The 23624-nt window shown below is 46.7% G+C and overlaps 1 protein-coding gene across 2 annotated transcripts; it reads left to right on the forward strand.

The window, feature by feature from the left end:
- Positions 1 to 4959: 4959 nt before the first annotated feature.
- On the forward strand, positions 4960 to 23504 carry BBS2 (Bardet-Biedl syndrome 2). Of its 2 annotated transcripts, XM_080551873.1 has the most exons (17): positions 4960 to 5169; positions 5244 to 5471; positions 6303 to 6428; positions 6703 to 6765; positions 9734 to 9811; positions 12148 to 12252; positions 13156 to 13242; positions 14537 to 14672; positions 16035 to 16174; positions 16937 to 17081; positions 17915 to 18086; positions 19096 to 19225; positions 20162 to 20293; positions 20821 to 20958; positions 21436 to 21548; positions 22245 to 22393; positions 23048 to 23504. In XM_080551873.1, exons 1-17 carry the CDS (start codon positions 5053 to 5055, stop codon positions 23152 to 23154), a joined length of 2166 nt encoding a protein of 721 aa, XP_080407999.1. In that variant the 5' UTR covers positions 4960 to 5052; the 3' UTR covers positions 23155 to 23504. The 2 variants fall into 2 exon arrangements, with proteins under 2 accessions (XP_080407999.1, XP_080408000.1); XM_080551874.1 differs by lacking the exon at positions 5244 to 5471.
- Positions 23505 to 23624: the final 120 nt, after the last annotated feature.

A 23624-nucleotide genomic window follows, 5' to 3' on the forward strand; every position in this document is an offset into this window, starting at 1 on the left:
ACGAAATGATGCGTTTATTTTATGAAATGAAAGCAATTTCGGCGCGCGGGGAGGGACTGCCCCACAGCCAGCAGGCTCTGCCAGCCATGGAGCATCCTTCTGCGTGCAGAGGCTTCCCCGTGGTGAATGTGGCCCCCTCCTCGCCCCTGGGGTTTTTCACCAGTGACATATCTCACCCTGCTTTTAGCATCCCACTGAGCCCCTGAAAAATCCCCGTGGCTGCTCCGGGCTCCGGTGCCTCCCCTCTGAGCATCCCATTTTCCGGGGCGCTCCCTAAAGACGCATCCCTAGAAGCAGGGGCCAGGCACGGGGGTGATGGGAAGCACCCCGCCAGCTCCCGGCATCGCCCACGAGCAGTTTTTGGGGTGACAGGTGCCTGCTGTGCACCTGGGAATGCACTCGTCCCCGCAGCCCACAGTGGCTGCGCTGGGAAACTCCTTTGCTGCAGGGTTTTATCCGGGCTGGGCTTTTGCCCGCGGTGCCTCACTGCCGCGTTGGAGGCGATGCTAATCCAGCCAAAACATGGGGCCAGGGAGTATTTTTACCACCCAGCTGTCTGGGCACGTTGGGAGCTTGTTCGGTGACCTAGTGGGGAAAGGTGCCAGCGGCCCTGTCTCCGCGTCTCTGCTGGCGGAGCTGGGCGACGGTGGGAAATGTGCGCGGAAAAGCCCCAGGGAGGCAGAGCTGATGGGCTCGCTCCTTGTCCCAGCCACCCAGCAGCGTGCTGAGGCTCAGTGGATGCTCATCCCCACGTCCCCAACACACATGACAAGCCAGTGAGGTGACAAGCCATGCAGGAAAGGGCTGAGGCTCTCTGAAGATGCATGCCGAGGCTGCTTGCGTGCAGACCTCAGCAGGATGCTTGGGTCCAGCTCCCAAATCTGGCCCCGAGCGGCTCTTGAGAGAGCGCTGCTGGCAACAGGCTGTGGGTGGAAATAGCTCCTGGGAGGTGCCACACAAATGTCACGCTGCTGAATGTCACCGTGCCAGTAGTCAGGTGCCATGCCAAGGGTGTTCGCCGCTCCCCACGGCGTGGCTGGGCCCCACGGGGACGATCCCGAGCGCTCGGGAGCAGGAAAACACAGCCCTGCCTGGGGACATGAGTGGCGCCGGTGCCGTTCACCCACATCACGCCATGAGCTGGGGTTGTCACCACCCGCCCGGGCACACGGGGATGTGACAGGGAGGTCCCACACATGCCCTGCTCCTGGAACAAGGAGCCGAGCTTTGCCCGGGCAGGGAATTGCTTCCAGTGCATCCTGACAGGGGGATGCGGACAGGACACGGTGCCACGGGAGGCACTGGTGCCATGGCTGCTGCCGGAGCTGAGGTGCGGGGAGGCTGCCCGGCGATGGGGGCCGCATTAAAGGCTGGGGAGGCCGAGGCGAGGGCTGCGTGCCGGCAGCCAGGCAGCTCCCCAGGCTTCCCCTTTCCTCGAGGAAGCTTGGCCATGTTGGTGGCATCTCCTCGAGGAATGGGGAGGTTGGAGCCAGCCTGCGTGACTCATTTGCTCTCTTCCCCGTCTGCTCTCAGCTTGGCCACGAGCCCTTTTCTCCCCTGCTTTGCATGAAGGAAGGGAGCAGCTTCCCTCCCGCAGGAGGGAGACTTCCCATCCCGGGGAATGGGTGACGGAGTCGCTCAGGTGCCGTGCAGCAAGGTGCCACCATCCCCGTGACGGGCATGAGCATCACCCGGCCGTGGGTGGCTGGAAGTGGGTGGCAGCGGTGACTCCACGGGCAGGTGATGGGTGTGCTGTGGGTGACAGCCACCACGCAGCGGATCCTGCCCGGGAGACGTGGGCACGTGCCTCACCAGGGCTCCTCATGCCCCGATGGTGTCCCCTCGAGCAGCGACACGTCCTTTGGCCACGCTCAGCATCCCCAGGAGATGCTGGGCTGCTCTAACCAAGCATCACGGTTCAGTATGATAGGGATCGTGGGCTGGGTGATGGAATTGGTGTGGGCACGGCATGGAGACCCCAGGGATGGTCACTGGTGTCTGTGGTCCCTCACCACACCTCGCCGCTCAGCCTTTCAACCAAAATAGGGAAAACAAGGGGGCACGAGCAGCTGGCCAGCCTGGCCCACACATCCTAACTGCTGAAAACCAGGAGGAAACCACAGGGGTGATTGCTGCTTGGAAAGCAGGCTCAACTTTCATTTTGCAGGTATCTCAGGTCATTATTTGCTGATGATAAACAAGCGTTTGGAGCATGGGAAATAGGTGCCGACGTTGTTTTGTTGTGCCGGTGCTTGCCAGCCTCTTGGCGGAGGAGGCAGGGGATGAATCACGGCGCTGAGTGTGCGCGCGCGAAGCCTTGGAAGCTGTTCGGGAGCGACGCAAGGTCGGCAGGCTGACATCACGCATGGAAGCTGCTTTATTTTCCCAGAAATAGGGAAAACAGGAGCTTTCCCACCTCGCCCCATCCGTGCCCACTCCTCTGGGTCAGCTATAGGCAGGGCACAACGTTTCCATCCACCCGGGTAAATGCAGCCCTCGGTGGGCCCCGCAAAGCCCCTCGCAGGAGAAATGCACCTTCAGCGAGAGCCGCTGCCTGTCGGAAGGCTTTTAGCAGCTTTTCATTAAAAGGGAATTGCACGGCGTGCAATAACGCGGTGCTTTCACAACTCCGCACCGAGCTTTGATGTGGGTTGTTTGGGATCCGCGTTGCAACGCACCGGGCTGTGACTCAAGGGTGCTGGCTTTGGAGGCTTGTCCTATGGCTCTGGGCAAGCGGCTTTCGCTTCGTGCCATATTTTTATCTGTGCACCAGCTATCAGCATCGCCTTCCCCTTGGAAAATTAAAAAAAAAAACAAACGCAGGGAGGGTGGTGATTTGCTAATTATTTGCTCTTAATGAAGAACTAGCGGAGCGGTACCACGTGCTGGTGGCTCCGCTGGGGTGAAGCTGGCCCTGCAGCCCCCTTGGTGGGCACCCCGGGGGGATGCCCCGGGCGCTCCCGGTGTTCCTGGCAGGTTTTGGGGCCGGGCGATGTCTGTTTGGGCACGCCTGGGAGATGAAAGGGCTGCTTCCCTTTTTGATCCTGAAACTCTCATAAATGTTAATGGGAATTACTTCAAGGTCTAATGAGGGCAGAACTGCAGCCCCCAAGGGGAGCAAGGGGCGAGGATGGATGAAGCTTTGGCTGGGAAATAGAGGCACTCACGAGAGCTGAGCTGGGGGTTCACACTGACCCTCCAGGACAGGGACCCCAGTGTCTTTCTGTCCCACCGCCCAGCATCGCTGGCACCGCCTGCTTCATTAGGCATCATTTGAACTCTCATCATCATCGTAACTCACCAGCCCGATGCTTTCCCAGTGTGCAGCTCAGATTTTTTTTTCCCCTGCTCCTTCCCTTCCCTTTGTGTTTCTCAGGTTCCCACAGACTTCAAACTCACCTGCTCCAACTGCTCGCCGCCTCCCCTGGCTGAAACGTGACCTGAAGTTTCCAAGTATCATTACCTTGGGCATATTTAATTTCATTTTTTCCCCCACTTGCTAATTTTCAGAATTAGAAGCCAAGGGAAGAGCGATGAGCAATCCCCCGGGACGTTGAGCAGACACTTGTCTGAGCTTGCACAACACCAACCCCCTCCGTGCAAGCACACCAAATAAAAGGATGCCATGTTCTCCTTGATGTCTTCATAGCCTGCATCTGCCCAGTGCCAGAAACCGTGCAAGCGGTGGCCCTGGTCCTGTGCCCATGGAAAAAGCTCACGTAGCCAATGCCTTTGGGGAGGCAGCGGCTCTCTCAACCCCAACCCCAATCCCCATCCCCATCCCCATCCCATCCCCACCGCTTCTCCCCCAGCCCTCGCTATCCCCCCTCGGAGGGCTGGCGATGGTGATTTTTGGCAACATTTAACCCAGCCACCCACTGCTCGATATCTGAGCAGGGTTTAACATCTTGCCAGGGAACATCAGGCAGGAAGCTCCGGTCAGATAAGGACATGGTGAATTTCGAGCTATATTTGAAGTTTTTGCCAATAAACAGCTCCTGGGTGGGCAGCGATGCTCGTCCTGCCGCTGCCACAGCCAGCTCCTCGCGCAGCTGAGCTTTGCCTAGGAAGCCAGCAAACGGTGCCAGCTGTGTTTTGGTAAAGCCAAATTCCCCTGGGAGCTACAGAGGCCAGCACTGAGCGCTGGATCCTCAGGTCCGTGCAAGGCGTGATGGTGACTCTTGGTGCTTACGAGAGCCCCGGAGCTGATGGATGGCAGCCGTGAAAACGGGCTGGGAAGGCCCTCGCCTCTGCACAGCTCGCTGAGATTTTATTTTAAATAAAATAGCTGCGTGCCTTGAAGGGACTGTCCTGCTCTCTGTAACTGTGCTTTTTAAATTAAGGGAAATGAATGCTAAAAAGGGGATGACACCATTTTCCTGGCTCTGCTGTACATCAACGGGACGGACAGAAGACAGATGCAGTACGGACGGAGGCGCCCGCCTGCAGCAAGCAGCAGGAAGGCAGAAGGGCTCTGAGGTGGCTCTTTCCTGGCCAGATTTAACTCCTGGTGGGCTTTCACGGCTCTTCTCCTCCTCCCCTTGGCTGAAAAACCCGGCCTGACCTCAGGGAGCTGCTGCTCCTCAGGGCACAGCCGAGGGGAAGGCACGGGGCTCACTGGTGCTGCCAACTGCCCCCAGACCCACGGCTGCCCCTCCAGCCCCCCAACTGCCCCCTCTGGCCCCCCTAAGTCCCACAACTGCCCCCCTGCTTGGCCAGCTGCCTCCTCCTGCCCCCTCAGCTGCCCCTGCACCCCTAAAACTGTCCCCCCACCTCTCTAACTGCCCCCCACCTAACTGCCCCCTCACCAATCCAACTGCCCCCCCCAGCTCTCTAACTGCCCCCCACCTCTCTAACCGCTCCCCCAATTGCCCCCCAGCCCCTAACTGCCCCCCTACCCCTCCAGCAGCCCCCCGGCCCCTCACAGCCCCCCCGCCTCCCCTGCCCGCTCCGCCCCGTGACGCGGCGCCGTGCGCGGGCGGCGCCAGGCCCAGGCCTAGGCCGCGCGGTGCCGGTCCCGGTGCCGGTCCCCGTCCCGCCGCCGCCGCCGCCATGCTGGTGCCCGTGTTCACGCTGAAGCTGAGCCACAAGATCCTGCCCCGCACCGTGGCGCTGGGCCGCTTCGACGGGACCCACCCGTGCCTGGCGGCCGCCACCCAGGCGGGCAAGGTAACGGCGGGGCGGCGGGGCGCGGGGCGGCGCCGGGCGCTCCCTCACGGCGCGCTGCCCCCCGCTCCCCGCAGGTCTTCGTCCACAGCCCGCACGGCCACGGCCAGCGGCCCGGCCCGAGCCGCATGGTGCCGAGCAGCCAGGACGCCGCCGTCTCGCTCCTCAACATCAACCAGGGCATCTCCTGCCTGAGCGCCGGGCCGCTGCGCCCGCAGCCGGCCGCCGACTGCCTGCTGGTGGGCACCGCCACCAGCCTGCTGGCCTACGATGTGTACAACAACTCGGACTTGTTTTACAGAGAGGCGAGTTAGCTTTCTGCCTTCCCCCGGTGCCTCCGCAGGGCCGTCCTGGCGTTCTGCAGGTCACGCTTTGCGCATAGCGGCAGTTAGTTGTGCTTCTGGCCTTGGCGTTCCCTATATTGCTGTATTCAGAACCCCTTCCCGTTAGACTATCAGGAATATTTCAAAAAATAAAGCATTAATAGGATGGGTATGTGTGAGGGGGAACAAAGCGTTAATAGGATGTGTACCCACCTACGCGTGAGGGAGAGCAAAGCATTAATAGGATGCGTACCCACGTGTGTGTGAGGGAGAGCACGTTTTCGTAACACATCAACCTAGCAAGGCAAAACTTAGAAATTCTACTAGGTGTCTAGAGCTCAGCTGAGCTCATTTTTTCACCCTAATCTGCCCAGGTCATGGGTAGTGACAGGAATTGTGGGTTTTAGGAAGGAATCAGAAAACATAAGGAACAACTTGAAGAGGTCTTGGATTTACATGACAGCACAACTTCTCAGTTCATAGTAAAAGGTTAATTGTCAACACATGCATAACTAGTCAAAACACCTTAATTCTTGGCTTTATAACTTCCCTAATTAGCCAGTGGGCCCGACTTCGTGTATGGTTTATCATTAGCCCCTTTCAGAAATGGTGGTTGTCAGTTTTGTCTTGCCATATGACAACCCCGCTGTACCTGCATCCACGAAGTGGAAGGGGAACACACCCAGGTTCCATTGCAAGCCTGGCACTGCTAGAAAGGAGACAAATGTGGTAACATTGGAAGCGTTTTTAATTTGTGTGCTGTGATGTCACATTATTTGTTTTGTTTCGTTTCCCTTTAATGTTTCTCTGTAGGTTTCAGATGGAGCCAATGCAATAGTTCTTGGAAAGCTGGGAGATATTGCATCTCCACTTGCTATTATTGGTGGAAACTGTGCCCTGCAGGGCTTTGATTACGAAGGAAATGACCTTTTTTGGACGGTAGGGCTACACATAAAAGCCTTTGATATTGTTAAAAGATTCGTTTGGTGGCACTAATTGCTATGGATTTTTTTTTAATATATATGTTAATTTGGTTGTTGAACAGAGAAGATCTTTCTTAATTTATTTCCGAGCTTAAACTGCGTGTGTTTGACCATGTATTTAGTGCATTCAGATGTTACTCAAGTACTTGACTGCGCTCATTGCAGCTGAGATGAGAAAAAATGTAGCTTCTGACAGCTATCAGTGTTGAAGATGGTCTTTCTCGTTTTAGGTTACTGGAGACAACGTTCGTTCATTAGCACTGTGCGACTTTGATGGTGATGGCAAAACCGAGGTTTGTTTGTAACCACTTACACGTGAATTCAGCTGTTATCGTGGTCTTACAGTGGTAGGAAAAAAAAGTGAATTATCAAATACAACTGACATATTACCAGTGAAAGTGATCCCTGTGGGGAAGCTGTCCCTTTTTCAGGCTCCAGTCTGGCAGAACCAGGCACCATTGCTCAATCCACATACAGGGAGCAGCCCTGCTCTCTGGCACTACTTGGAATGTGTGAAACGAGGCATGTTTGGGGGCTTCACAGTATTGCTGCCTTGCCTTGGTGGATAGATGGCCAGCTGCAATGGAAACTTCTCTCATGTTTTTTTGAACCACACCAGAAATACAGGGGAAATACAATGAAATGTCTCTGATCATCAGTTGCAAGGCATCTGTTTCAGTCATATTTTTTGAATATGTTTATAAATATTTTCTTAAGTGGCAGAGGTACAATATGCAAGCATCTTACACGTGAAAGTGAGCCCTTAAAAAGCTGTGCTGTGAAGCACTTCACGTGTGATTGCCAAAATCACAGAGTCTGTCTTTGCCTCCATTCTCCCTGTTTCTTCTCCACAGTGATGTGAAGAAATAGTATGTTCCTTACTTTTCGGATTTAAAATGAAAATAGTGGCATGCATCTTGCTGATAGGATGTGAGACAAATGTTAGGAAACAGCTGCTGTTCTAATCACACAGACTGCAATGAATGGATGACATTGTGAATTTGGGTGGCATTTTCTGTTTTTTGTAAATATTCTTCCATCCTGTGTGAACTGAAGGATCATGGGTATAAACATGAATTTTAAAGAAAAACGAATGGCTTCCTAGTATGCTTCAGATGCAAATAAATAATCTGTTAAGTCACCACACTAAAACTACTTACTTTTGTCATCTTCCAGTTTTAATCAGAATTAATTTAAGATCTCTTGAATTCCCAGAAAATCCTCATTTGTGATGTTTCCTTGAACTATGTCATGTTTATAGTGACATGTAAATGGCCTCTATATCTTTGGTGTTTCTTATAGCTGCTGTGCTGGTGCAGACCCTTTGTTTGATTGGGATCTTCAGGAAACAGAAAATCTTGCAGGTTTTACAGTCAATTTCAGCACAGCTTCTTTTAGGGCATTTTAAAGAAATGGTTATAGAACGGATGATGATTATAGAAAGCAGAGGCAGTGGATAAAGGTTCTTGCCTTCTGTGAGAAAACAGGGAAACTGATCTGTGGCACTATCTGTAAATGTTTTGCACTTGGGCTTCTAAGTGCTTTTTTTGTTCTTTTTTTCTGCTTGACAAAGGTTCATTCTCAGCAGTTGGTGTAATCTGTTGCTGCTTTGAGCTAGGCAGGGTTGGATGCCTTAACCAACCAACTTACATGGCCAGTTAGCCCAGCATGCATTTTATGAGATTTTTTGGGTTCTTTTTACTCTTAATTGTCTATATGATTTTTTTTTAAGCTGTGGTTTATGTGAAACTGCATCTGGTTTACAACTGAAATACTGAGAAAATGCACAAAAACACCTGTTGATTTTTTTTGTTGGTTTGTTTTGTCTGATAAGTCAGTGTGCTAGCTTCATTTCTGTTCTTCCCCCAGTGAAAATACGTCTACATTTAAAATAGACCGAATTTTAAACCTGTGTGACTAGACTTCTGTCGTTTAATAGCTAACAAAACTGATTCGTTCGAGTCACTGTCTTAGGGTGTTAGATTGGCAAGATGTGAGAAAGTAAACAGTGTCAGAGACTTGGGGGCCAGAGGGGGAGTTTTTCCTTGCTTTTTCACGTTTGAGTCCAGGGGGATGAAAGTCACCGAGGTGGACAACTTCAATAAAATCAAATTAGTAAAGCATCTTCTAAGCACCTTTATGGGACGCAGGGTTACCAGTAACTGATTTGGCTTTCTGTGCATTTAGCTGGTTGCTGCTAGATGGTGGAGTCATGGCTTGTCAAGAAATCTCTACCACTTAGAATTTTATTTGCGATAAATTATTTCAATAGCTACAGTAAGCTTAGGCTTGTGTAATTTAGTTTGTCGTAATTCGAAGCACCTTCACCTTGGAAGAAGAAAAGTCTTGCTTTTTTTTTTTTTTTAAATCCAACTTCAGTATGTGTTTGCATCCGTTCGGCCAAGTAAAGACGGAAGGCTCATTGGTTCCAGTGGGGAAAGGCACTACCGAGTTTTAAACTTGGATTTATAATTCAGTTTCTGTCATTGTTTATATGAGTGCAGAACTGTTCCTTGCTTTTTCAATTTGTAAAACAGAAGTCATGGCTTGCCACCATCCTTAGAAAGTGCTGTTCCATGGGACCTCCTTTTCAGTTTATACCTTCTACCTGCTCAAACCTAGGAAGTAGGAAACGAGCTAATAAATACAGAGATGATAAGGAATGCAAATGCAGAAGACCTCACTGACTGCTGATGTCCTATTTGTGTAATCATTTACATCAAGCTAAAGCCCAGTTTGCCCTTGCTTTGTGGTAGTGGCAGCCACCGTTTGTAGGAGAGGCAGTGATGGTTACTTGAATTCATTGGGTTTGAGCGTTTACATGAGGGCTGGCTGGTCAGTGAAAGGTTTTCCGGCTGTTTGTAGTAAGTCAGAACTGAGCTGTACGCCCCCTGCTCCAGCACAGGCAATGCAGTATTTTGGTGTGTATAACTGTAGTTACAAATTATAACAGCAAGAAAAGAGCATAGCCCTGATGCTCCAAAGTATCTTTTCTCATTCCTACCCCAGATGTTTCAGTATGCTTTCGTAGAGTCCAACTTGCCAAAAAAGCGTGACTGGTACTCGATCAATGGGGGACTTCTGAAAGCTTGTCTTGACAGAGGGTGCCCTTTGTTCTGCTGGCAGCATTTCCTATTGCTGTTGAAACCCCTCCATCGCTGGACTTGGAATATTTATTTGCTTTCTCTGTACAACAGTCTGTGTTTTTTATTTCCTTGCCTCGATTAAGCATTTTTAAGGTAGATTTCATTATTTTTGTAGCTTCTCGTTGGCTCTGAAGATTTTGATATCCGAGTATTTAAAGAAGATGAGATCGTGGCAGAAATGTCAGAAACAGAGGTAAATCACTTCTAGCTAATGTTTATTATAATTATGGATGAAGTTGAAAATGTTGTGTACTATAAAGCTTTTCTTGTTACTCTGGTTCAAATGTATTGTGTAGTTAAATAGTTACTTAACGATTTGGCACAGTATCTATGCTGCTAGCATTGCAAAAGTTAGGGTTTAACAACATCTTTAATAACATTTGCACGGGGTTTCTTGCTTTTTTATTTGTTTACAAACCTTTAACCAGACTAAGGAAAGTAACTGTTGTCTGACTGAAAAGCAGGGCCCTGTCCAAAGGTGATTGTGGTTCCGGGAAGGAGCCCACTGACCAAAGCTCTTAGTGCCTCCTGAGCAGCAGGACGTCTTCTGCTACTGTTTTCCTCAAAAGTGTTGACACAATCATGATGGGACAACTTGTCCCTGTGTGCTTCCACACGGTGTGTGGCTGGGTACAAGGGGACCACCCAGGCAAAACTGGAGGTTAGTATTGCAGTTGGTCGTACACTGGCTGCACAAAGAGGGCTGCACTTTTGTAGTGCCTGGAGTACAACCTTTGTCCTCGAAGATCTGAGGGCTCCTTGCTGCCAGAGTTAGGACTAAAAGGCTTAGTTAGCTATTAAACGACTTAGAAAGAGCTCTTAAAGATGAATGAGGGCAGTGTTCCAGGAAAAGGAGCTGTTAATATAGATAGAATTAGAACTGGGCATAACATAGCATACATCCCACCATCTGTGCAATAACCAATCCAGAGTCATGTTGGGATTTCCAGTGAAGGGGAAGTGAATGGTCCATCACTCTCATGTATGGTTTGCTTCCAGATCTACAGTAGAGTTGTTTCAAATTCACACCTGTAGAGCCTTAGGAGGCCTGTTACAGTCTTATTGTTCTAATTTGAAAGGGCACAGCTGCACATAAACCTTTCCTTTTAGGAAGGCAAGTTCAGGAGACGGTGGCTTTGCACATTGTGCACATCTTCGAAGATTCAAATAGTTTGTATTTTCTGTGTTTAATTGCTTCTTTTGATGAAAATGAGATCACAAAGGCTGATTCTTGAATTTATAAATGCACGCTGTGGGCATAGAGAGAGTATTGCTACCTCTGTGACTTTTTGTCTGTTGCTGGGGTCTTCTGTCCTCGCAGGGTGCTCACAATTTGGAGGCTGCTGTTGCTTGGGAAAGGCTTTGGAGAAGGTCCATGAGAGGGAATGGTGACGGGTTTGGAAACCATGCTCTGTAGCAAAAAATCCAGGAGCACAGTCAGCTGAGCTTAGTGCAGCTTACATGTTGCTTTCATGACTGCAGACACCCGCCTGTAAGACTGAATTGTTGCCAAGGGCTCTGATTAAGGACACCATGCAGAGCAATGTGGAGTGGCTGTAGCCTGAAAGCAGACACTCAGGTGCACATGCTAAACGGTGGGGATGATTGTCACCTTCTCTGTGACTTAAGCAGAGGCAGGGGTGGATTCGGTTTCACTGGGACTCTTCACAGCAAGAAGGTCTGGTTTCTAGAGAAGTTCTGGAGTTCAGGAAGGATTTAATTTTAAGGAAATCTCATGAGCTACCTTGTATGGGAGACCAGACAGACTCTTGTGCTTGTTCCTCCCAACATTAAAATCTCTAGTGTTTGTGCATGGAAAAAGGCTGTGTGTCCAAGCACTGAGAGACCTTGCTCAGTGAAGAACTGTGAGGTAATGGTTCTCAAAAGGAGGGAGAAATGATCTGGGTTATGGCTCTCAGGTCTTTTCCTGGAGCTGTTGCTTATTCAGGTAATACCTAGCCTGCTGTTGTAATTGTCTTCCTGAAAAACTCCGACTGTGGGAGCTGTTAATTTTTATCTTGCTAATCTTAGGCAAAGGTTTTCTACCAATATCTCTAGGGCTTTCCCAGCCCGTGTCGTGTTGAACTCCTTGGCATCCTCAGGTCCTGAAGATTTAAGGAGTGTTGTGTGCGTGGAACAGGTTTTCAGTGGCAATGTATTAGCACTGATGACCACAGGAATCCTGTGAGCAGTTGGGCTGCTGATTGTGGTAGTAAATATTTGATCAAAGACAGTTTGAGGGCAATTCTGCAATTTTTGCTGAATTGTATGTTAACATTGGCAATGCAGCTTGTGTGGGGAAATCCTACAAGGCCTTTGGTCATGTTAAACTGAGTTTTAAAAATAGTTATTTCAATATTTAGTGCTCCGTACAGTAGACTTACAATTAAATTTCAATTAATGTACAGTTCATGTGATAGAGATGGCGTATAGTCTGTTCTCTAGTACTTGAAGATGCTGAAGTAGATGTGTCCTGCCTGATGCATGTATTTTTTTTCTCTCTCTCCCCCTCTCCCTTTCCCCCACAAGACTGTTACAGCACTTAGCCCCATGTACGGCAGTCGCTTTGGCTACGCTCTTTCTAACGGGACGGTCGGAGTTTACGACAAGACAGCCCGCTACTGGAGGATTAAGGTTAGTCCAGTGCTGGGATGTCATCACATAAAGTTTGAATTCTCCTGAGGATTTGGTGGCTAATCTCTGGTCGTTCTGGTAACACCAAAACTCCTCAGAAGAATTTGAAATTTTCTTCTGAGCATAGCAATTAATGTAACTTCGTCTTTAGAAAATCTACCCATTTTTATAGATGCATGCAAAATTAGTAACGTATCAGTTCCTTCAGCACTTTTGGGACTACTGATGATGGCTTTAACAGCACTGGTAAAACCATACATCTGGGGATGCTTCAGCTTTGCAGGGTCACTTAAGGAACAGAGATGCAACAGCGAAATGTGAACTATTTGTTAGAAAATGCCTCTGGCTGCATTGTTGAATCAATAAACTCTTTTTCAAAGACTGAATTCGTCTTGCATTGTATATGTTCAAAGCTAATTTTTCTACATCAAAAGCAACTAGCTGCTGTAGCAAATCACTATTGGGAAGAGCTTTCATTTTAATATTCTTAATATAGCACAGATTAGAAGAGCCTATTCAATAGCAATAAGGATTCCTTGGGAGGTGGCAGGAAGAGGTTAATGGCTTTCCTCAGTGGTCTCATTTTAGGAAAATGTTGAAACTGATATTTTTTTCTATAAAATCTGTTTTTTTATACTTTCTGAATTCTAATCATCTGCTTGGATGAAAATTATTCAAGGGAAAAATCAGGCTCTTTGAGAGCAGTGGACTAGATTCACAACGCAAGAGCAAAGATTTCAAAGATGTGTGTGATCTTGCAGATAGTGATGCTATAACTTCCTTTTAAGAGACGTTTTTCTGTTCCTTTCTGTGAACTCATTCTTCAGTGTCTTGCATGTATCAAGCATGTGCAAATTAGAGAACATACCCCATTGTAGTTTGTTCTTTGTTTTCTGTCCTCAGTCTAAGAACCACGCAATGAGCATACATGCATTTGACCTCAACTCCGATGGTGTGTGCGAGCTGATCACTGGCTGGTCCAATGGGAAGGTGAGCTCATAAGGGGGGAAAATGAGGAGGTGTAAATCTGGAAGCTGTGTTTTAACAAGGCTGTTCAATTTTCTGAAGTAGAACAGACAAAATATTAAAAGACTGTTGAAAAGTGAGCGCTGAAGAATTATGATTGTAAACCTACTTTGTCTGGCGAATCCTGTGCCAAATGCAAGATCAGTCAGAGAAAATGTTCCTCTGCTTGCTTCAGAGTCAATTGCTAAGGTGTGGCAAGTTGTTTCTATAGTAGCAGAGATCATATGCCACATCCTACAGATCTCAAGTGTCTCTTTTCGGCTGTGTCTTGGGCGCATGCTAATAATCTGCCGTGTACCCTGAATGTTCTCAAACTACAGGGGAAAAAAGGAGTGGTTATGTAAGAGGAGAACGGCGTCGGTCTTGACTGTGGCAGGATTAGAGTAAATCCATCAAAGTATTATTTAATCCTATGTAAAGGCATGCTATACAGCTCAGTCTAGTCTCTTAAGCCTGTTGCTTGGTATTTCCCTTTGCCAGAAATGACTGTTCTAGCTGCCAAATCTCTCTTGGACACAGCTTGCAAATTTTTTTTTGGTAAATCTGTGCTTCTTTCGTAGCACCTCTCATTACTCTCATTAGCCTGGAGGAATTTAATTAACTTCATATCAAGCTGGCAGTCTAGAGCCCAGATATGTTGTAATTTATGTTGGATTAGGTGTATAACATCATTAAAGAGAGAACCTCTCCTTGCTGTACTCCTTTTTCTGTTCTTTTCAACTGGCAGCCTACCCTGCTTGTTGGTCTGAAACAGTCCCTAGCTCCTAGAAAGAGTAATGTTGGTCCCATGCTTTGGAAGAGACACACTGCTCAGACCTGAGCTCCCCTCTCCATCCCTCTCTCTTGAAAGATAACTAAAGGTTGTGACATGTGCATAAAGGTAGTTCATCAGTCAAGGACAGCAAATAAGAGACTGTAAATACTGCATTAAGGTTTACAGTTTAGTCCCATCGTTGGTGCATCTACATGTGCACAACCTTCCCCGTGCAGACTTGCGGACAACTTTTTTTCTTCCTGTTGTTTGTAGCTTTGGAAAGCATCTCTGAAGAGCAGTCCCTTCTGGCTGAGTCTGTCTAGAGGTCATTTGATAACACATTTTTCATCTGGAGTATTCTGATCAGCAGAACTGCAGGTTCATCCATCTGCAGTTCCATGAGTGGAGCTGGCTTTCAGTTAACAACCCAGAGTATGGCGTGACATTTATTTTGGAGCTAGCGTATTTGTTCATGCTGTGTCTTGGAACTCTTTGCTGTTCCAGGTTGATGCGCGCAGTGACCGAACGGGGGAGGTCATCTTTAAGGACAACTTTGCCTCCTCGATAGCAGGTGTGGTGGAGGGGGATTACAGGATGGACGGGAGCACCCAGTTAATCTGCTGTTCAGTTGATGGTGAAGGTAAGAGCATTGTTCAGGATACTAATTTAACACACGGTGATATCAGGCACATCACGTCATCTCAGATTACCCAACCGTTGTTTCGGTTCCACAGGCATTTTTGTGTGCCAAATTCCCTTTGCTTTGTGAGAAGTTAAGGGAATTTTGTGTTAGGCTATCTGCAAACAGGATTTTGAATATCACCTTCTCTGTGATAATCAGTGTGCATTTCATTATGATCCAAGAAGCCATCAAAATTTGTTTGCCTAATAGAAAATGTCCCTTCCTAATAATGCAAAGAGGAACATGCTCAGTAAAGACCACGATTTTTCAGGCAACATTATGAAAAATCAATATGTGGGAAATATGTGATAATTTTTGGGTTGCTTAACAGTGGATAAAGGGGGTTAGAGAGCTTAAGGTGTGTGCATTTTGGTTTTGTTCAAAAGATGAGTGGTTAATTGTGTTAGAAATTTTGGATGTCAACAGCCCTTCGTTTCCTGGAAAATGCTCTTCTGAGACTGTAGAACCGGTGGATTTGTCCCACCAGACTTTCAGGCAGTGAGACCTGGTTACTGTGACTGGAAACAGATACGATTGTAGGTTATTTAAATAAGTTCAGCATGAATTTACAGGCATACATGATGGCTCCAGGAAAGGCACTGGTGTGATTATCCAACTGCTTGGCTTCACTGACCTGAGACAAACAGGTCTGGCACAACCCACTGGAACAAAAGCCTGTCCTTGTTAAATAGCGCAGTGTTTTTCTGTCTCTCTTAATCACAGGCTGCTGGGAAGTGCTGGACTTTGGCTTCAGCATTTAAACCCTTTTCCCAGGCTTACGGAAGGGGGATGTTGTATGCAGTAACCTAGCAGAGCTGTGTAGGTTAATATCACGGAACATGATCAGGCTCTTCTGATGTACCTGTCATAAACCTTGGCACAGTGGGGATCCCTTTAGGCAGGGCTAAAAATAAAGAATAAACAAAAACTAATTAATAAAAAAGGCACTCCTAAATAGTAATAGTAAATAATATTAATAATTACTAAATTGTAATACAAAAATAAACACTGTATGGGCAAGCCTCTTCATTCTCACAATGCTTGTCATTAGAGTTCTGTTTGGGACTGGCTTCCTTTCACACGAGGTCAATTGTAGGATTGAGAACATTGTTTTTCTGTGTATCAGTGTATTTTCTGGCTTGCTCTCATCTAAAAAGAATGATTGACCTGCAAATAATAAAGCAAGCCCTTTTATCGGAGGGCATTGTGCACCCTGAATGTGTTTTTCTGTGTTCCTACAACTTTTTACTGGGGTTACACAGTTGGGCAGCATATTCTTTACAGGTGTCAGATTTTTCTGTGTGTTTTGTTTCTGTGCAGTCCGGGGCTATCTGCCAGGAGGTGAGGAGATGAAAGGAAACCTGATGGATACAAGTGCTGAGCAGGACCTGATCCGAGAACTTAGCCAAAAGAAACAAAATCTGCTCCTGGAATTAAGAAATTATGAGGAAAACGCCAAGGTACTATTTAAACAATGTGTAGGGCTAAAACCTGTCTTCCCATTGCTATAAATCTGTTGTAATCTGAGAGGAGGTCGTGGGGCAGCCTGGACAAGTCAGAGCTGTAACCTGCAATCAGCAGTGAGATTGTCTGCCTGGGATTCCTGCTTGCGTGTCTGGCTCGCGCCTTGTGCAAGTTCAGAACTTGCTTTTCTTTCTGTAATAAGTAACATGCTCCTTGCCTCATCAGCTCACTGGAGCAGTTGGGTTTGGAGCTGGGTTTTGTTCAGCCCCGCGCATCAGCTTATGGCTGAAAATTGTAATTTTCCATGCATAAGCCAACTGGGGAGTCGGAGGGGATTGTGTGAGAGCACTGCCAAGGTACACAGGCAGCGCGCTTGTGGCTTGATGGGGAAGGTGCAGAATTACAGGGCTTTGAAAAATAGTTTGAGGAAAGAGCAGGCTTATGTTTGAAAAGTAAATAACCACCGTAGCAAAAGCATGGAGTTTTGCTTAAAGTTAAATATATGTAAAGTGCTTTTCTGAATGGAGGTTTGGGTGCAGAGCTGAGCTCCATCAACAACGAAGCACTTGAGCAAGTGAGCACAAGTGTCCACAGCTTCGTGCCTAATCCAGCTTCTGTTCATAAATACGGGAGGTGTCTGGGAATTGCTGTATTGCAGCCTTCTCCTGCAAGAAAAGAGAAGTGATACAGATGTTTTCTAGGTTGCTTGAATGAGAATCTTGAAATTCTGATACTGAAGGGTATGTGTTTTGGAACAGGCTGAACAGAACACTCAACTGAAGGAAGCTGATGGGCAGAGGGGTGTGATTCCAGCAAATACCCAACTCCAGACCTCCCTGTCAGTTAATCTGGGCTCTGACAGCCAGTCTGCCCACGTGGAGCTGTGTATTTCCACCACAAATGGTGAGTGGTAACCTGCAACCATTGGCATTTATTTCCATGTAAATTCATGCAAACATTTAGTTATATTTAGCTGATGATTTGCCTGTCTCCCCTTTATTGTCTGTAATTTCCCCTTTGTGGTTGCTCTCCTTTCACAGTTTTGAATCAGCTGTGCTCCTTTGATGGGTCTGGGGAAGGGGGAGGAGTTTGCTGGAATTTACTACTTGTGTTTTGTTTTCCAAGGCAATTAACATTTAACTTGGATGAAATTAGTTTTGGTGATCCCTGCAACATTCCTTATGTTGACTGTAAACATTAAAAAGGAGCACCGTGCTATTCCCCTGTGAAAGAGCGAGTGCAGTGGTCAGTATAGAGGGATACACTTCTGTAATAAAATTTTTGTTATAAAAAGCAAACAAAAACCAGCTGACCAAAAAAACATTAAAAAATCTGTTCCAAAAATTAGTGGACAGTCTTGTTTGTCTATGGGTCAATTACCTGGTACATAGGTAAACAGTGTAAGGAATGCAGAGACTACCACAGCAGCTTTGCACTGAGCTCACTTGCTGTTCAGTTAAGTCCCTACAACCATGCTCATGAGGGTGTTGCATGAATGCAGCTGGATTTCAGCTGCAGGACAGGAACTACCCCAAAACAGCCTATTCACCTAGCACCAGGTATGCTGAGGACACGGTCAGATCCAGATGTGGTAGTGATGGTCATCTGCGATATGTTAACAATTTAGAGGAGGGGTGTAAGAAATTGCCTGTGCTTAGTTCTGAAAAAAAGTGTTTTTTTTTTTTTCAAGAGGACGGCTGTTAATTTAGAAACTAATTTTTCTTCTCGTTGCTAAGACACAATCATCCGTGCTGTGCTGATCTTTGCTGAAGGCATATTTGAAGGAGAGAGCCACGTGGTACACCCCAGTCTCCAGAACCTCTCAGGTTGTGTTCGGGTTCCCCTTACTCCACCCAAAGATGTCCCCGTGGATTTGCACATCAAAGCCTTCGTGGGTTACAGGAACAGGTGAGGTTTGTGTTGTGAACTCTGCTGGTCTCCGGAGCTAAGTGTGTGTGACAGGAAGCACCAGTGATGTGGCTTCATACTTGTCCCATGGGAATTGCACCGTTAATTCCCTGATGCCTCACTTCTCTTGTTAGTGGAAGGCGAGTTCGAATACTTTCCTAAAAATACTGTTATGCTGAACTCTGCTCCAGTCAGTTACTGGGACCAGCTGTGCTCTGGCTCTGCCTTTAGGGAACAGCGAGCGTTTCTTCTCCAAGCGTGCTTTCTTGTGGGTCTCTGGAGGGAGCCACGAGAGGCAGAGGCTGTATCCAGACTGCCTGCTCTAAGGGTTTGCTGCTGCAGGGGCCTGAATGGTGGCAGCTCGTACCATAATACTTGGGCAAACCTCGAGGCACTGTGTTGTCTTTCAAGCTACAAAGTAACCCTGTATCCATTTGACTTTGGGGCAAGTAGAAAGCAGCATATGCCTGATTTCAAGACAACGCTTTTCCACTTTCCTCTTCATATATACTTTAAAAAAACCCAACTTTCTCCCTGCTCACATCTGCCAGAACTGGCGGCGTCCCAGGAAGCAGCATCCTTTCCCTAAACAGGGAGGTGTGTTTTGAGTGCTGGCCAAGCACTGCAGAAGAACAGAAGGAACTAAATTCCCTTTTTTTGTTTCCTCTGTTTGTCTTTATTACTGCTTTTAATAGTTCAGCAAGGCTGCTCATAAAATACCCAGTCACATAATGGAATCTTAAATGTGTAAGCCTAAAGAATATATTTCATTGGAAGGATTATGGAAAATGAAAGCAATAGGAAGGAATCATTCAACCTCGTAAAGAGATGCGATAACCCTGGAATTTCCAATTTCTACTGTTTCCAGCTGCTATCCAGCAGTAAGCAGTTGGTTACATTGCTGCTGATGTTAATACCCAGGTAAAAAAGAACCAGGAGCCCTTGCAAATAGGTGAATCACTGTTATGTTTGTAACTGTCTCTGTATTTTCCCTTTCGATTGCTTCCAGCACACAGTTCCATGTCTTTGAGCTGACGAGACAGCTTCCCCGCTTCTCCATGTATGCCCTGAGCAGCCCGGACTCAGCCACGGAGCCGCTGAGCTTTGTTAACTGTACAATGAATGAGAGGCCGCAGAGGGTGAGTTTCTGCTCTGCTTCCTAATTTCTAGTCCTGTTTACTGATGGTGCTTTTCATAGCAAGTGGAGAGTTTGCAGTTAGCTTGAGATTTCCAAGAGCAAAGATTATTACGCAGTGGACTGCGTTTCTAGCCTTTGCAGTCTGTATATTACAGCTTGACTTGGTAGTTTTTTGTTTTTTAAAAAATGCTTCACTTGAGACATTCCCAGCTTCAGGAATTCCTGCAGCCGCAGGAACTAATGACCTGAGATCATGAGGTATTTCAGATATTATCTTGTTTGCTCTGTGATGACTGATAGAATGCCAGTGGCAGGAACCCTGTAGTGAGTGATGAATTTTATAAATAGAGAACAGGATAAAGGCAGTGCAGTGCCCAGGTAATGGCTCACATACCTAGCAGCTGAGCAGTGGTGCTGTACTTTTGGTTCTGAAGGATCTGAACTGTGGGATGGTAGTGATCAGAGCTGGTCATTTCCCTCATATCGGTGAGGCTTTGCTATATTTGTGTCACCTTTCCTGCATTAAGTAGCCAAAGAAAAAAAAAACAACAAAACAACAACAAAAAAAAAAAAAAAAAAAAAAAAAAAACAAGATGAAACACACTTTCCTTTAAATTCTTGTAGTAGAACCGGCTTGCTTCCTAGCTTTCTTATGTCTCCAGGCCTGGTCTTATGCTTTGACCTTGAGCTGTGGTTTTACACTGTCAGATATAATTTTCTTACAAATATTCAGCTTAGGAGCAGGGAGCCAACTGTCCCCATCCTAACAAGTTCATGACATGCATTTAGCGGATTAAACTTAGTGAATGAAATTCCCAAGATACCCTGAACAGAGCCCTGCTGCCCTGTGCACACGTAGGGGCATTGCATGGCTCTCTAGACTTTCTGCACAGGTGATGGCCGATGTTCTTCGTTCTTCATTTTATTTTTTTGCAAGATTGTTATGTGGCTGAACCAGAGCTTCTTGCTGCCGGAGGATGCAGAGTTTCAGAGTGCTCCCTTTCAGGTTTGCTTCACTTCCCTTCGTAATGCAGGTCAGCTCTTCATCAAAATCAAGTCTGGCGGAGAGGTGAGTAACTTCACAGACAAGGGGAACAGCCATGTAATTATACACCAGCGAAACTTAAAGGTGGTGCCAAGAGGAGGCTGTAAAAATGTAGGAGGACTGAACAGACAGAGGAAGTACTCAAGTTCCAGGGATGATTTTGGCAACTTTTGAGTCTGTGCTACTCTTAGTGGGTAAAATTCCATTGCCACTCAACAAAGCAAATTGTTTAGCCTACAGATCTGTAGGAAGGTATTTGTTCCCACACAGAGTGGGAAGCCACAATTTGAGGCCCAGGGGCTGCCCGTAACTCCGGCACTGGCCTTGTATTCACAAATTCCTTTTTTCCCCAAGCCTAAATAAAAGCCCCTTTGAAATTGGTGTCTCCTTATCTCCAGCAAGCCTTAAAGCTTATTCTTGGATCAGTCTTGCCTCTTAGAGTGAACTGCTTTGAGCCTTGATATCTGTTCTAGAGGCAGTCCTGCTGAGCAGTTTCGGGAGATATTTTGACATGGAAGAGCCTTTAAGTGCTTTCTTGTCCTTTCTGACAGATTTCAATTAGCACGGATGATATTGATTTAGCTGGTGACATTATCCAGTCAATGGCCTCCTTTCTGGCAATTGAAGATCTGCAGGTGGAAGCAGATTTCCCTGCGTACTTTGAGGAGCTGAGGAAAGTGTTGGTCAAGGTGAGGAAGCATTGGGCATTTTTAAAATGGTAGCTAAGCAGTCGCTGGGGACATTTGTGTGAGAGGAAAAGCTGAGGATCTCTAAGCTGCTTAATCTTCTTGGTGTAAATCAGCCAGCAGTGGCATGCTGTGCATTCTGTGTAAAGGACAAAGGGGTTCCCTCAGTCTTCTGTTTATTCTTTGTTGTATGGAACAGGGTCTTGGTCCCCAGCAGATGAACGTTTAGAATAATGTAAATATGTAGTCTGGAAGACAGCTGTGGGTTTGGGTCAGGGCATAAGGTCTGCATCTTTGCAGAGCACTTCTTTCTGTGGGACAAGGTACTGCTCTGGCAGCCAGGGGTTAGGGGAAGGAGGATGGTGCTAGGGGTGCAGGTAGGTTAAGGTGGGACGTTGCTTCCTCTTACACTGGGTTGAGGTGTACCTGTATGCCCAGAATACCAGGGGGCCTTTTCTCAGGAATGTTTGCCTTGGACAGGTGGACGAGCACCACTCAGTGAATCAGAGGCTCACTGCTGACATGGCTGAGCACTCCAACCTCATCCGCAGCATGCTGGTTCAGGCAGAAGATGCGCGACTCCTGGGAGACATGTGAGCAGTTGCCGTTTTGCGTGGGTTGGGTTAGAACAGCCAGTCTTTGCTTTTCAGGCAAAGAAAAGCACAAAAGCGTTTGTGTGATGTGGGGGATGTCCAGTTACAATTCTTCATGCAGAGCTGGTACCTTGGCTGCTCCCCCATGAACTGTTTTTGAGCCTTGTCTTGTTCTTTAGGTGGAGAACCAACCTGGGGAAGGCAAAAGGGCAGGGTTAGGGGATTAGCGTGGAGCAGGCAGGAAGAGTTGACCTTGAGAAGATGATATATTAGAAAAGACACATTAAGGGAAGAAGGAATTAAAAGCTGTCTGTGGTGCGTGAACCTCTGAGAACACCAGGAAATAAATTCTAAGTGCCAGTCCCTTCACACTGACTTCTGTGTTCTGCTAATTTCCTGCCTTGACTGTGAAGGGTGACAGTAAAGAGGTCTGAACTACTGCGGAGCAGTGTCACTTTCACTGGGGAACGTGGCATCTCCTGTTCGGAAAACGTAACTACAAAAATAGACTTCCTTTTCAGTTAAATAATGAGGTTAACCAACACGTCTAGACAAGTCTGTTGTCTTGTAGCTGCAGCCATGGGGGTAACGGTGGCAGCCATCACAACCATGCGTTGTTACACCTTTATATTGACAGACCAGGAATTATTTTCTTGTCCCCAGAGATTCAACTAACTGTGCTGATTGTTCCCCCAGGAAAAACATGAAAACACGGTACATCGAGCTGTATGATCTTAACAGAGATTTAATAAATCAATACAAAATTCGTTGCAACAATCACACTGAGCTGTTGAATAATCTGAAAGCCGTGAACCAAGCAATCCAGAGGGCAGGCCGGTTACGTGGTAAGTATGTGTATTTGGAGGGCACAGGGAGTCTTGGATCCCACTGAGGCAGGTAAGATGCATCTCGGAGGCCACCTGGTTTGCTTAAGTGGCTTCAGGCTGCTTGCCCTGAAGCTAAATTGGTGGAAGTAACCTTTCATTGCTCAGGCCTAGCCGATTGCCTGTGACAATGAGCTGTGAGTGTCCAATATAATCTGGGATCACAATATTTTGGAAAGAACAGTTCAAAGCAGTTTTCAGGTATAGAAATCACTAGTTTTGTTGAACACAATTTTAAAAACAGTTTTAAAGTAGTGTTTAAGTTCTTCATTTATAACCTAGTTTAAAAAAAAGGAAGAAAGCTATCAACTTAAGCAAGGCTGTTTATATTATTACTAGTTCTGTAGGTCTTTGGAGAAGGAGGTTTTTTTTTTTTTTTGTATTTATAGCATTCCCCTTTCAACAAGTCCTTTAAGCTGCCCTGTAATACAGCTATGGAAAATTCTTTAAAGAAAGGATTTTAGTTATATATTAAGAAAAAGGCAAGGTGGCACTTTGCTGTTTGTGTAAAAATTTTTGAAAGAACCCCCTACATTTTGAGCTTTATAAATATTTGTACCTTTTTTTTTTTACTCAGTAACTGAACTGTTTTTTCTTTTTTTTTTCTATTCACAGTTGGCAAACCTAAAACACAAGTGATCACTGCTTGTCGGGATGCAATAAGAAGCAACAACTTTAATGTGCTGTTCAGGATAATGCGTGTGGGGACAGCATCTTCTTAAAACGAGTAGAGGAACAGCAGTTGTGTAGTGGTGATGTTTCCATGCAGTAGGCAGGTACTGGACCAAAAATGACAAGCATTTCATTCAGTTCCCTGCTCCACTGTAGAGTGGAGTAATTGCAAAGGTAGGATTTTAGTTAAGCCATCAAGCAAGAAGTGTTATTTATGCAGGCCAAAGGACAGGAAGCTTCTTGAAGAGAGCATCAGAGTTTAAGTGCAGATGTGGTATTTACGTAAGGCAGAGGTATAACCTTGAAACACTAATTTTTATTACAGGATCTTATTTATGTATTTTAATATATTTTGTAGTTACGGCATCAGTCTTTACCATTAAAACATAGACTGGTTTGACTGCTTTTGTTGTGATTTAGTTGGGGAGTTGTGTACAGCTAAGTTATTTGCTGGAAAATGAAGCAGTTCTCTGGTTTCTGTATACACCAAGCTGGGGATATGTCTACTACCGTATTTGCA

The sequence above is a fragment of the Anser brachyrhynchus genome (genome assembly GCF_964034855.1).
Source record: "Anser brachyrhynchus genome assembly, chromosome: 12".
NCBI classification, from domain to species: Eukaryota; Metazoa; Chordata; class Aves; order Anseriformes; family Anatidae; genus Anser; species Anser brachyrhynchus.

Excerpts from the sequence above, each read along its gene's own strand:
- BBS2 (XM_080551873.1), top strand. The coding sequence starts at position 5,053 with ATGCTGGTGCCCGTGTTCACGCTGAAGCTGAGCCACAAGATCCTGCCC. Across the intron at positions 13,243-14,536 it reads CTGGCTGGTCCAATGGGAAG|GTTGATGCGCGCAGTGACCG; the intron begins GTGAGCTCATAA and ends TTGCTGTTCCAG. Across the intron at positions 22,394-23,047 it reads GAGGGCAGGCCGGTTACGTG|TTGGCAAACCTAAAACACAA; the intron begins GTAAGTATGTGT and ends TTCTATTCACAG.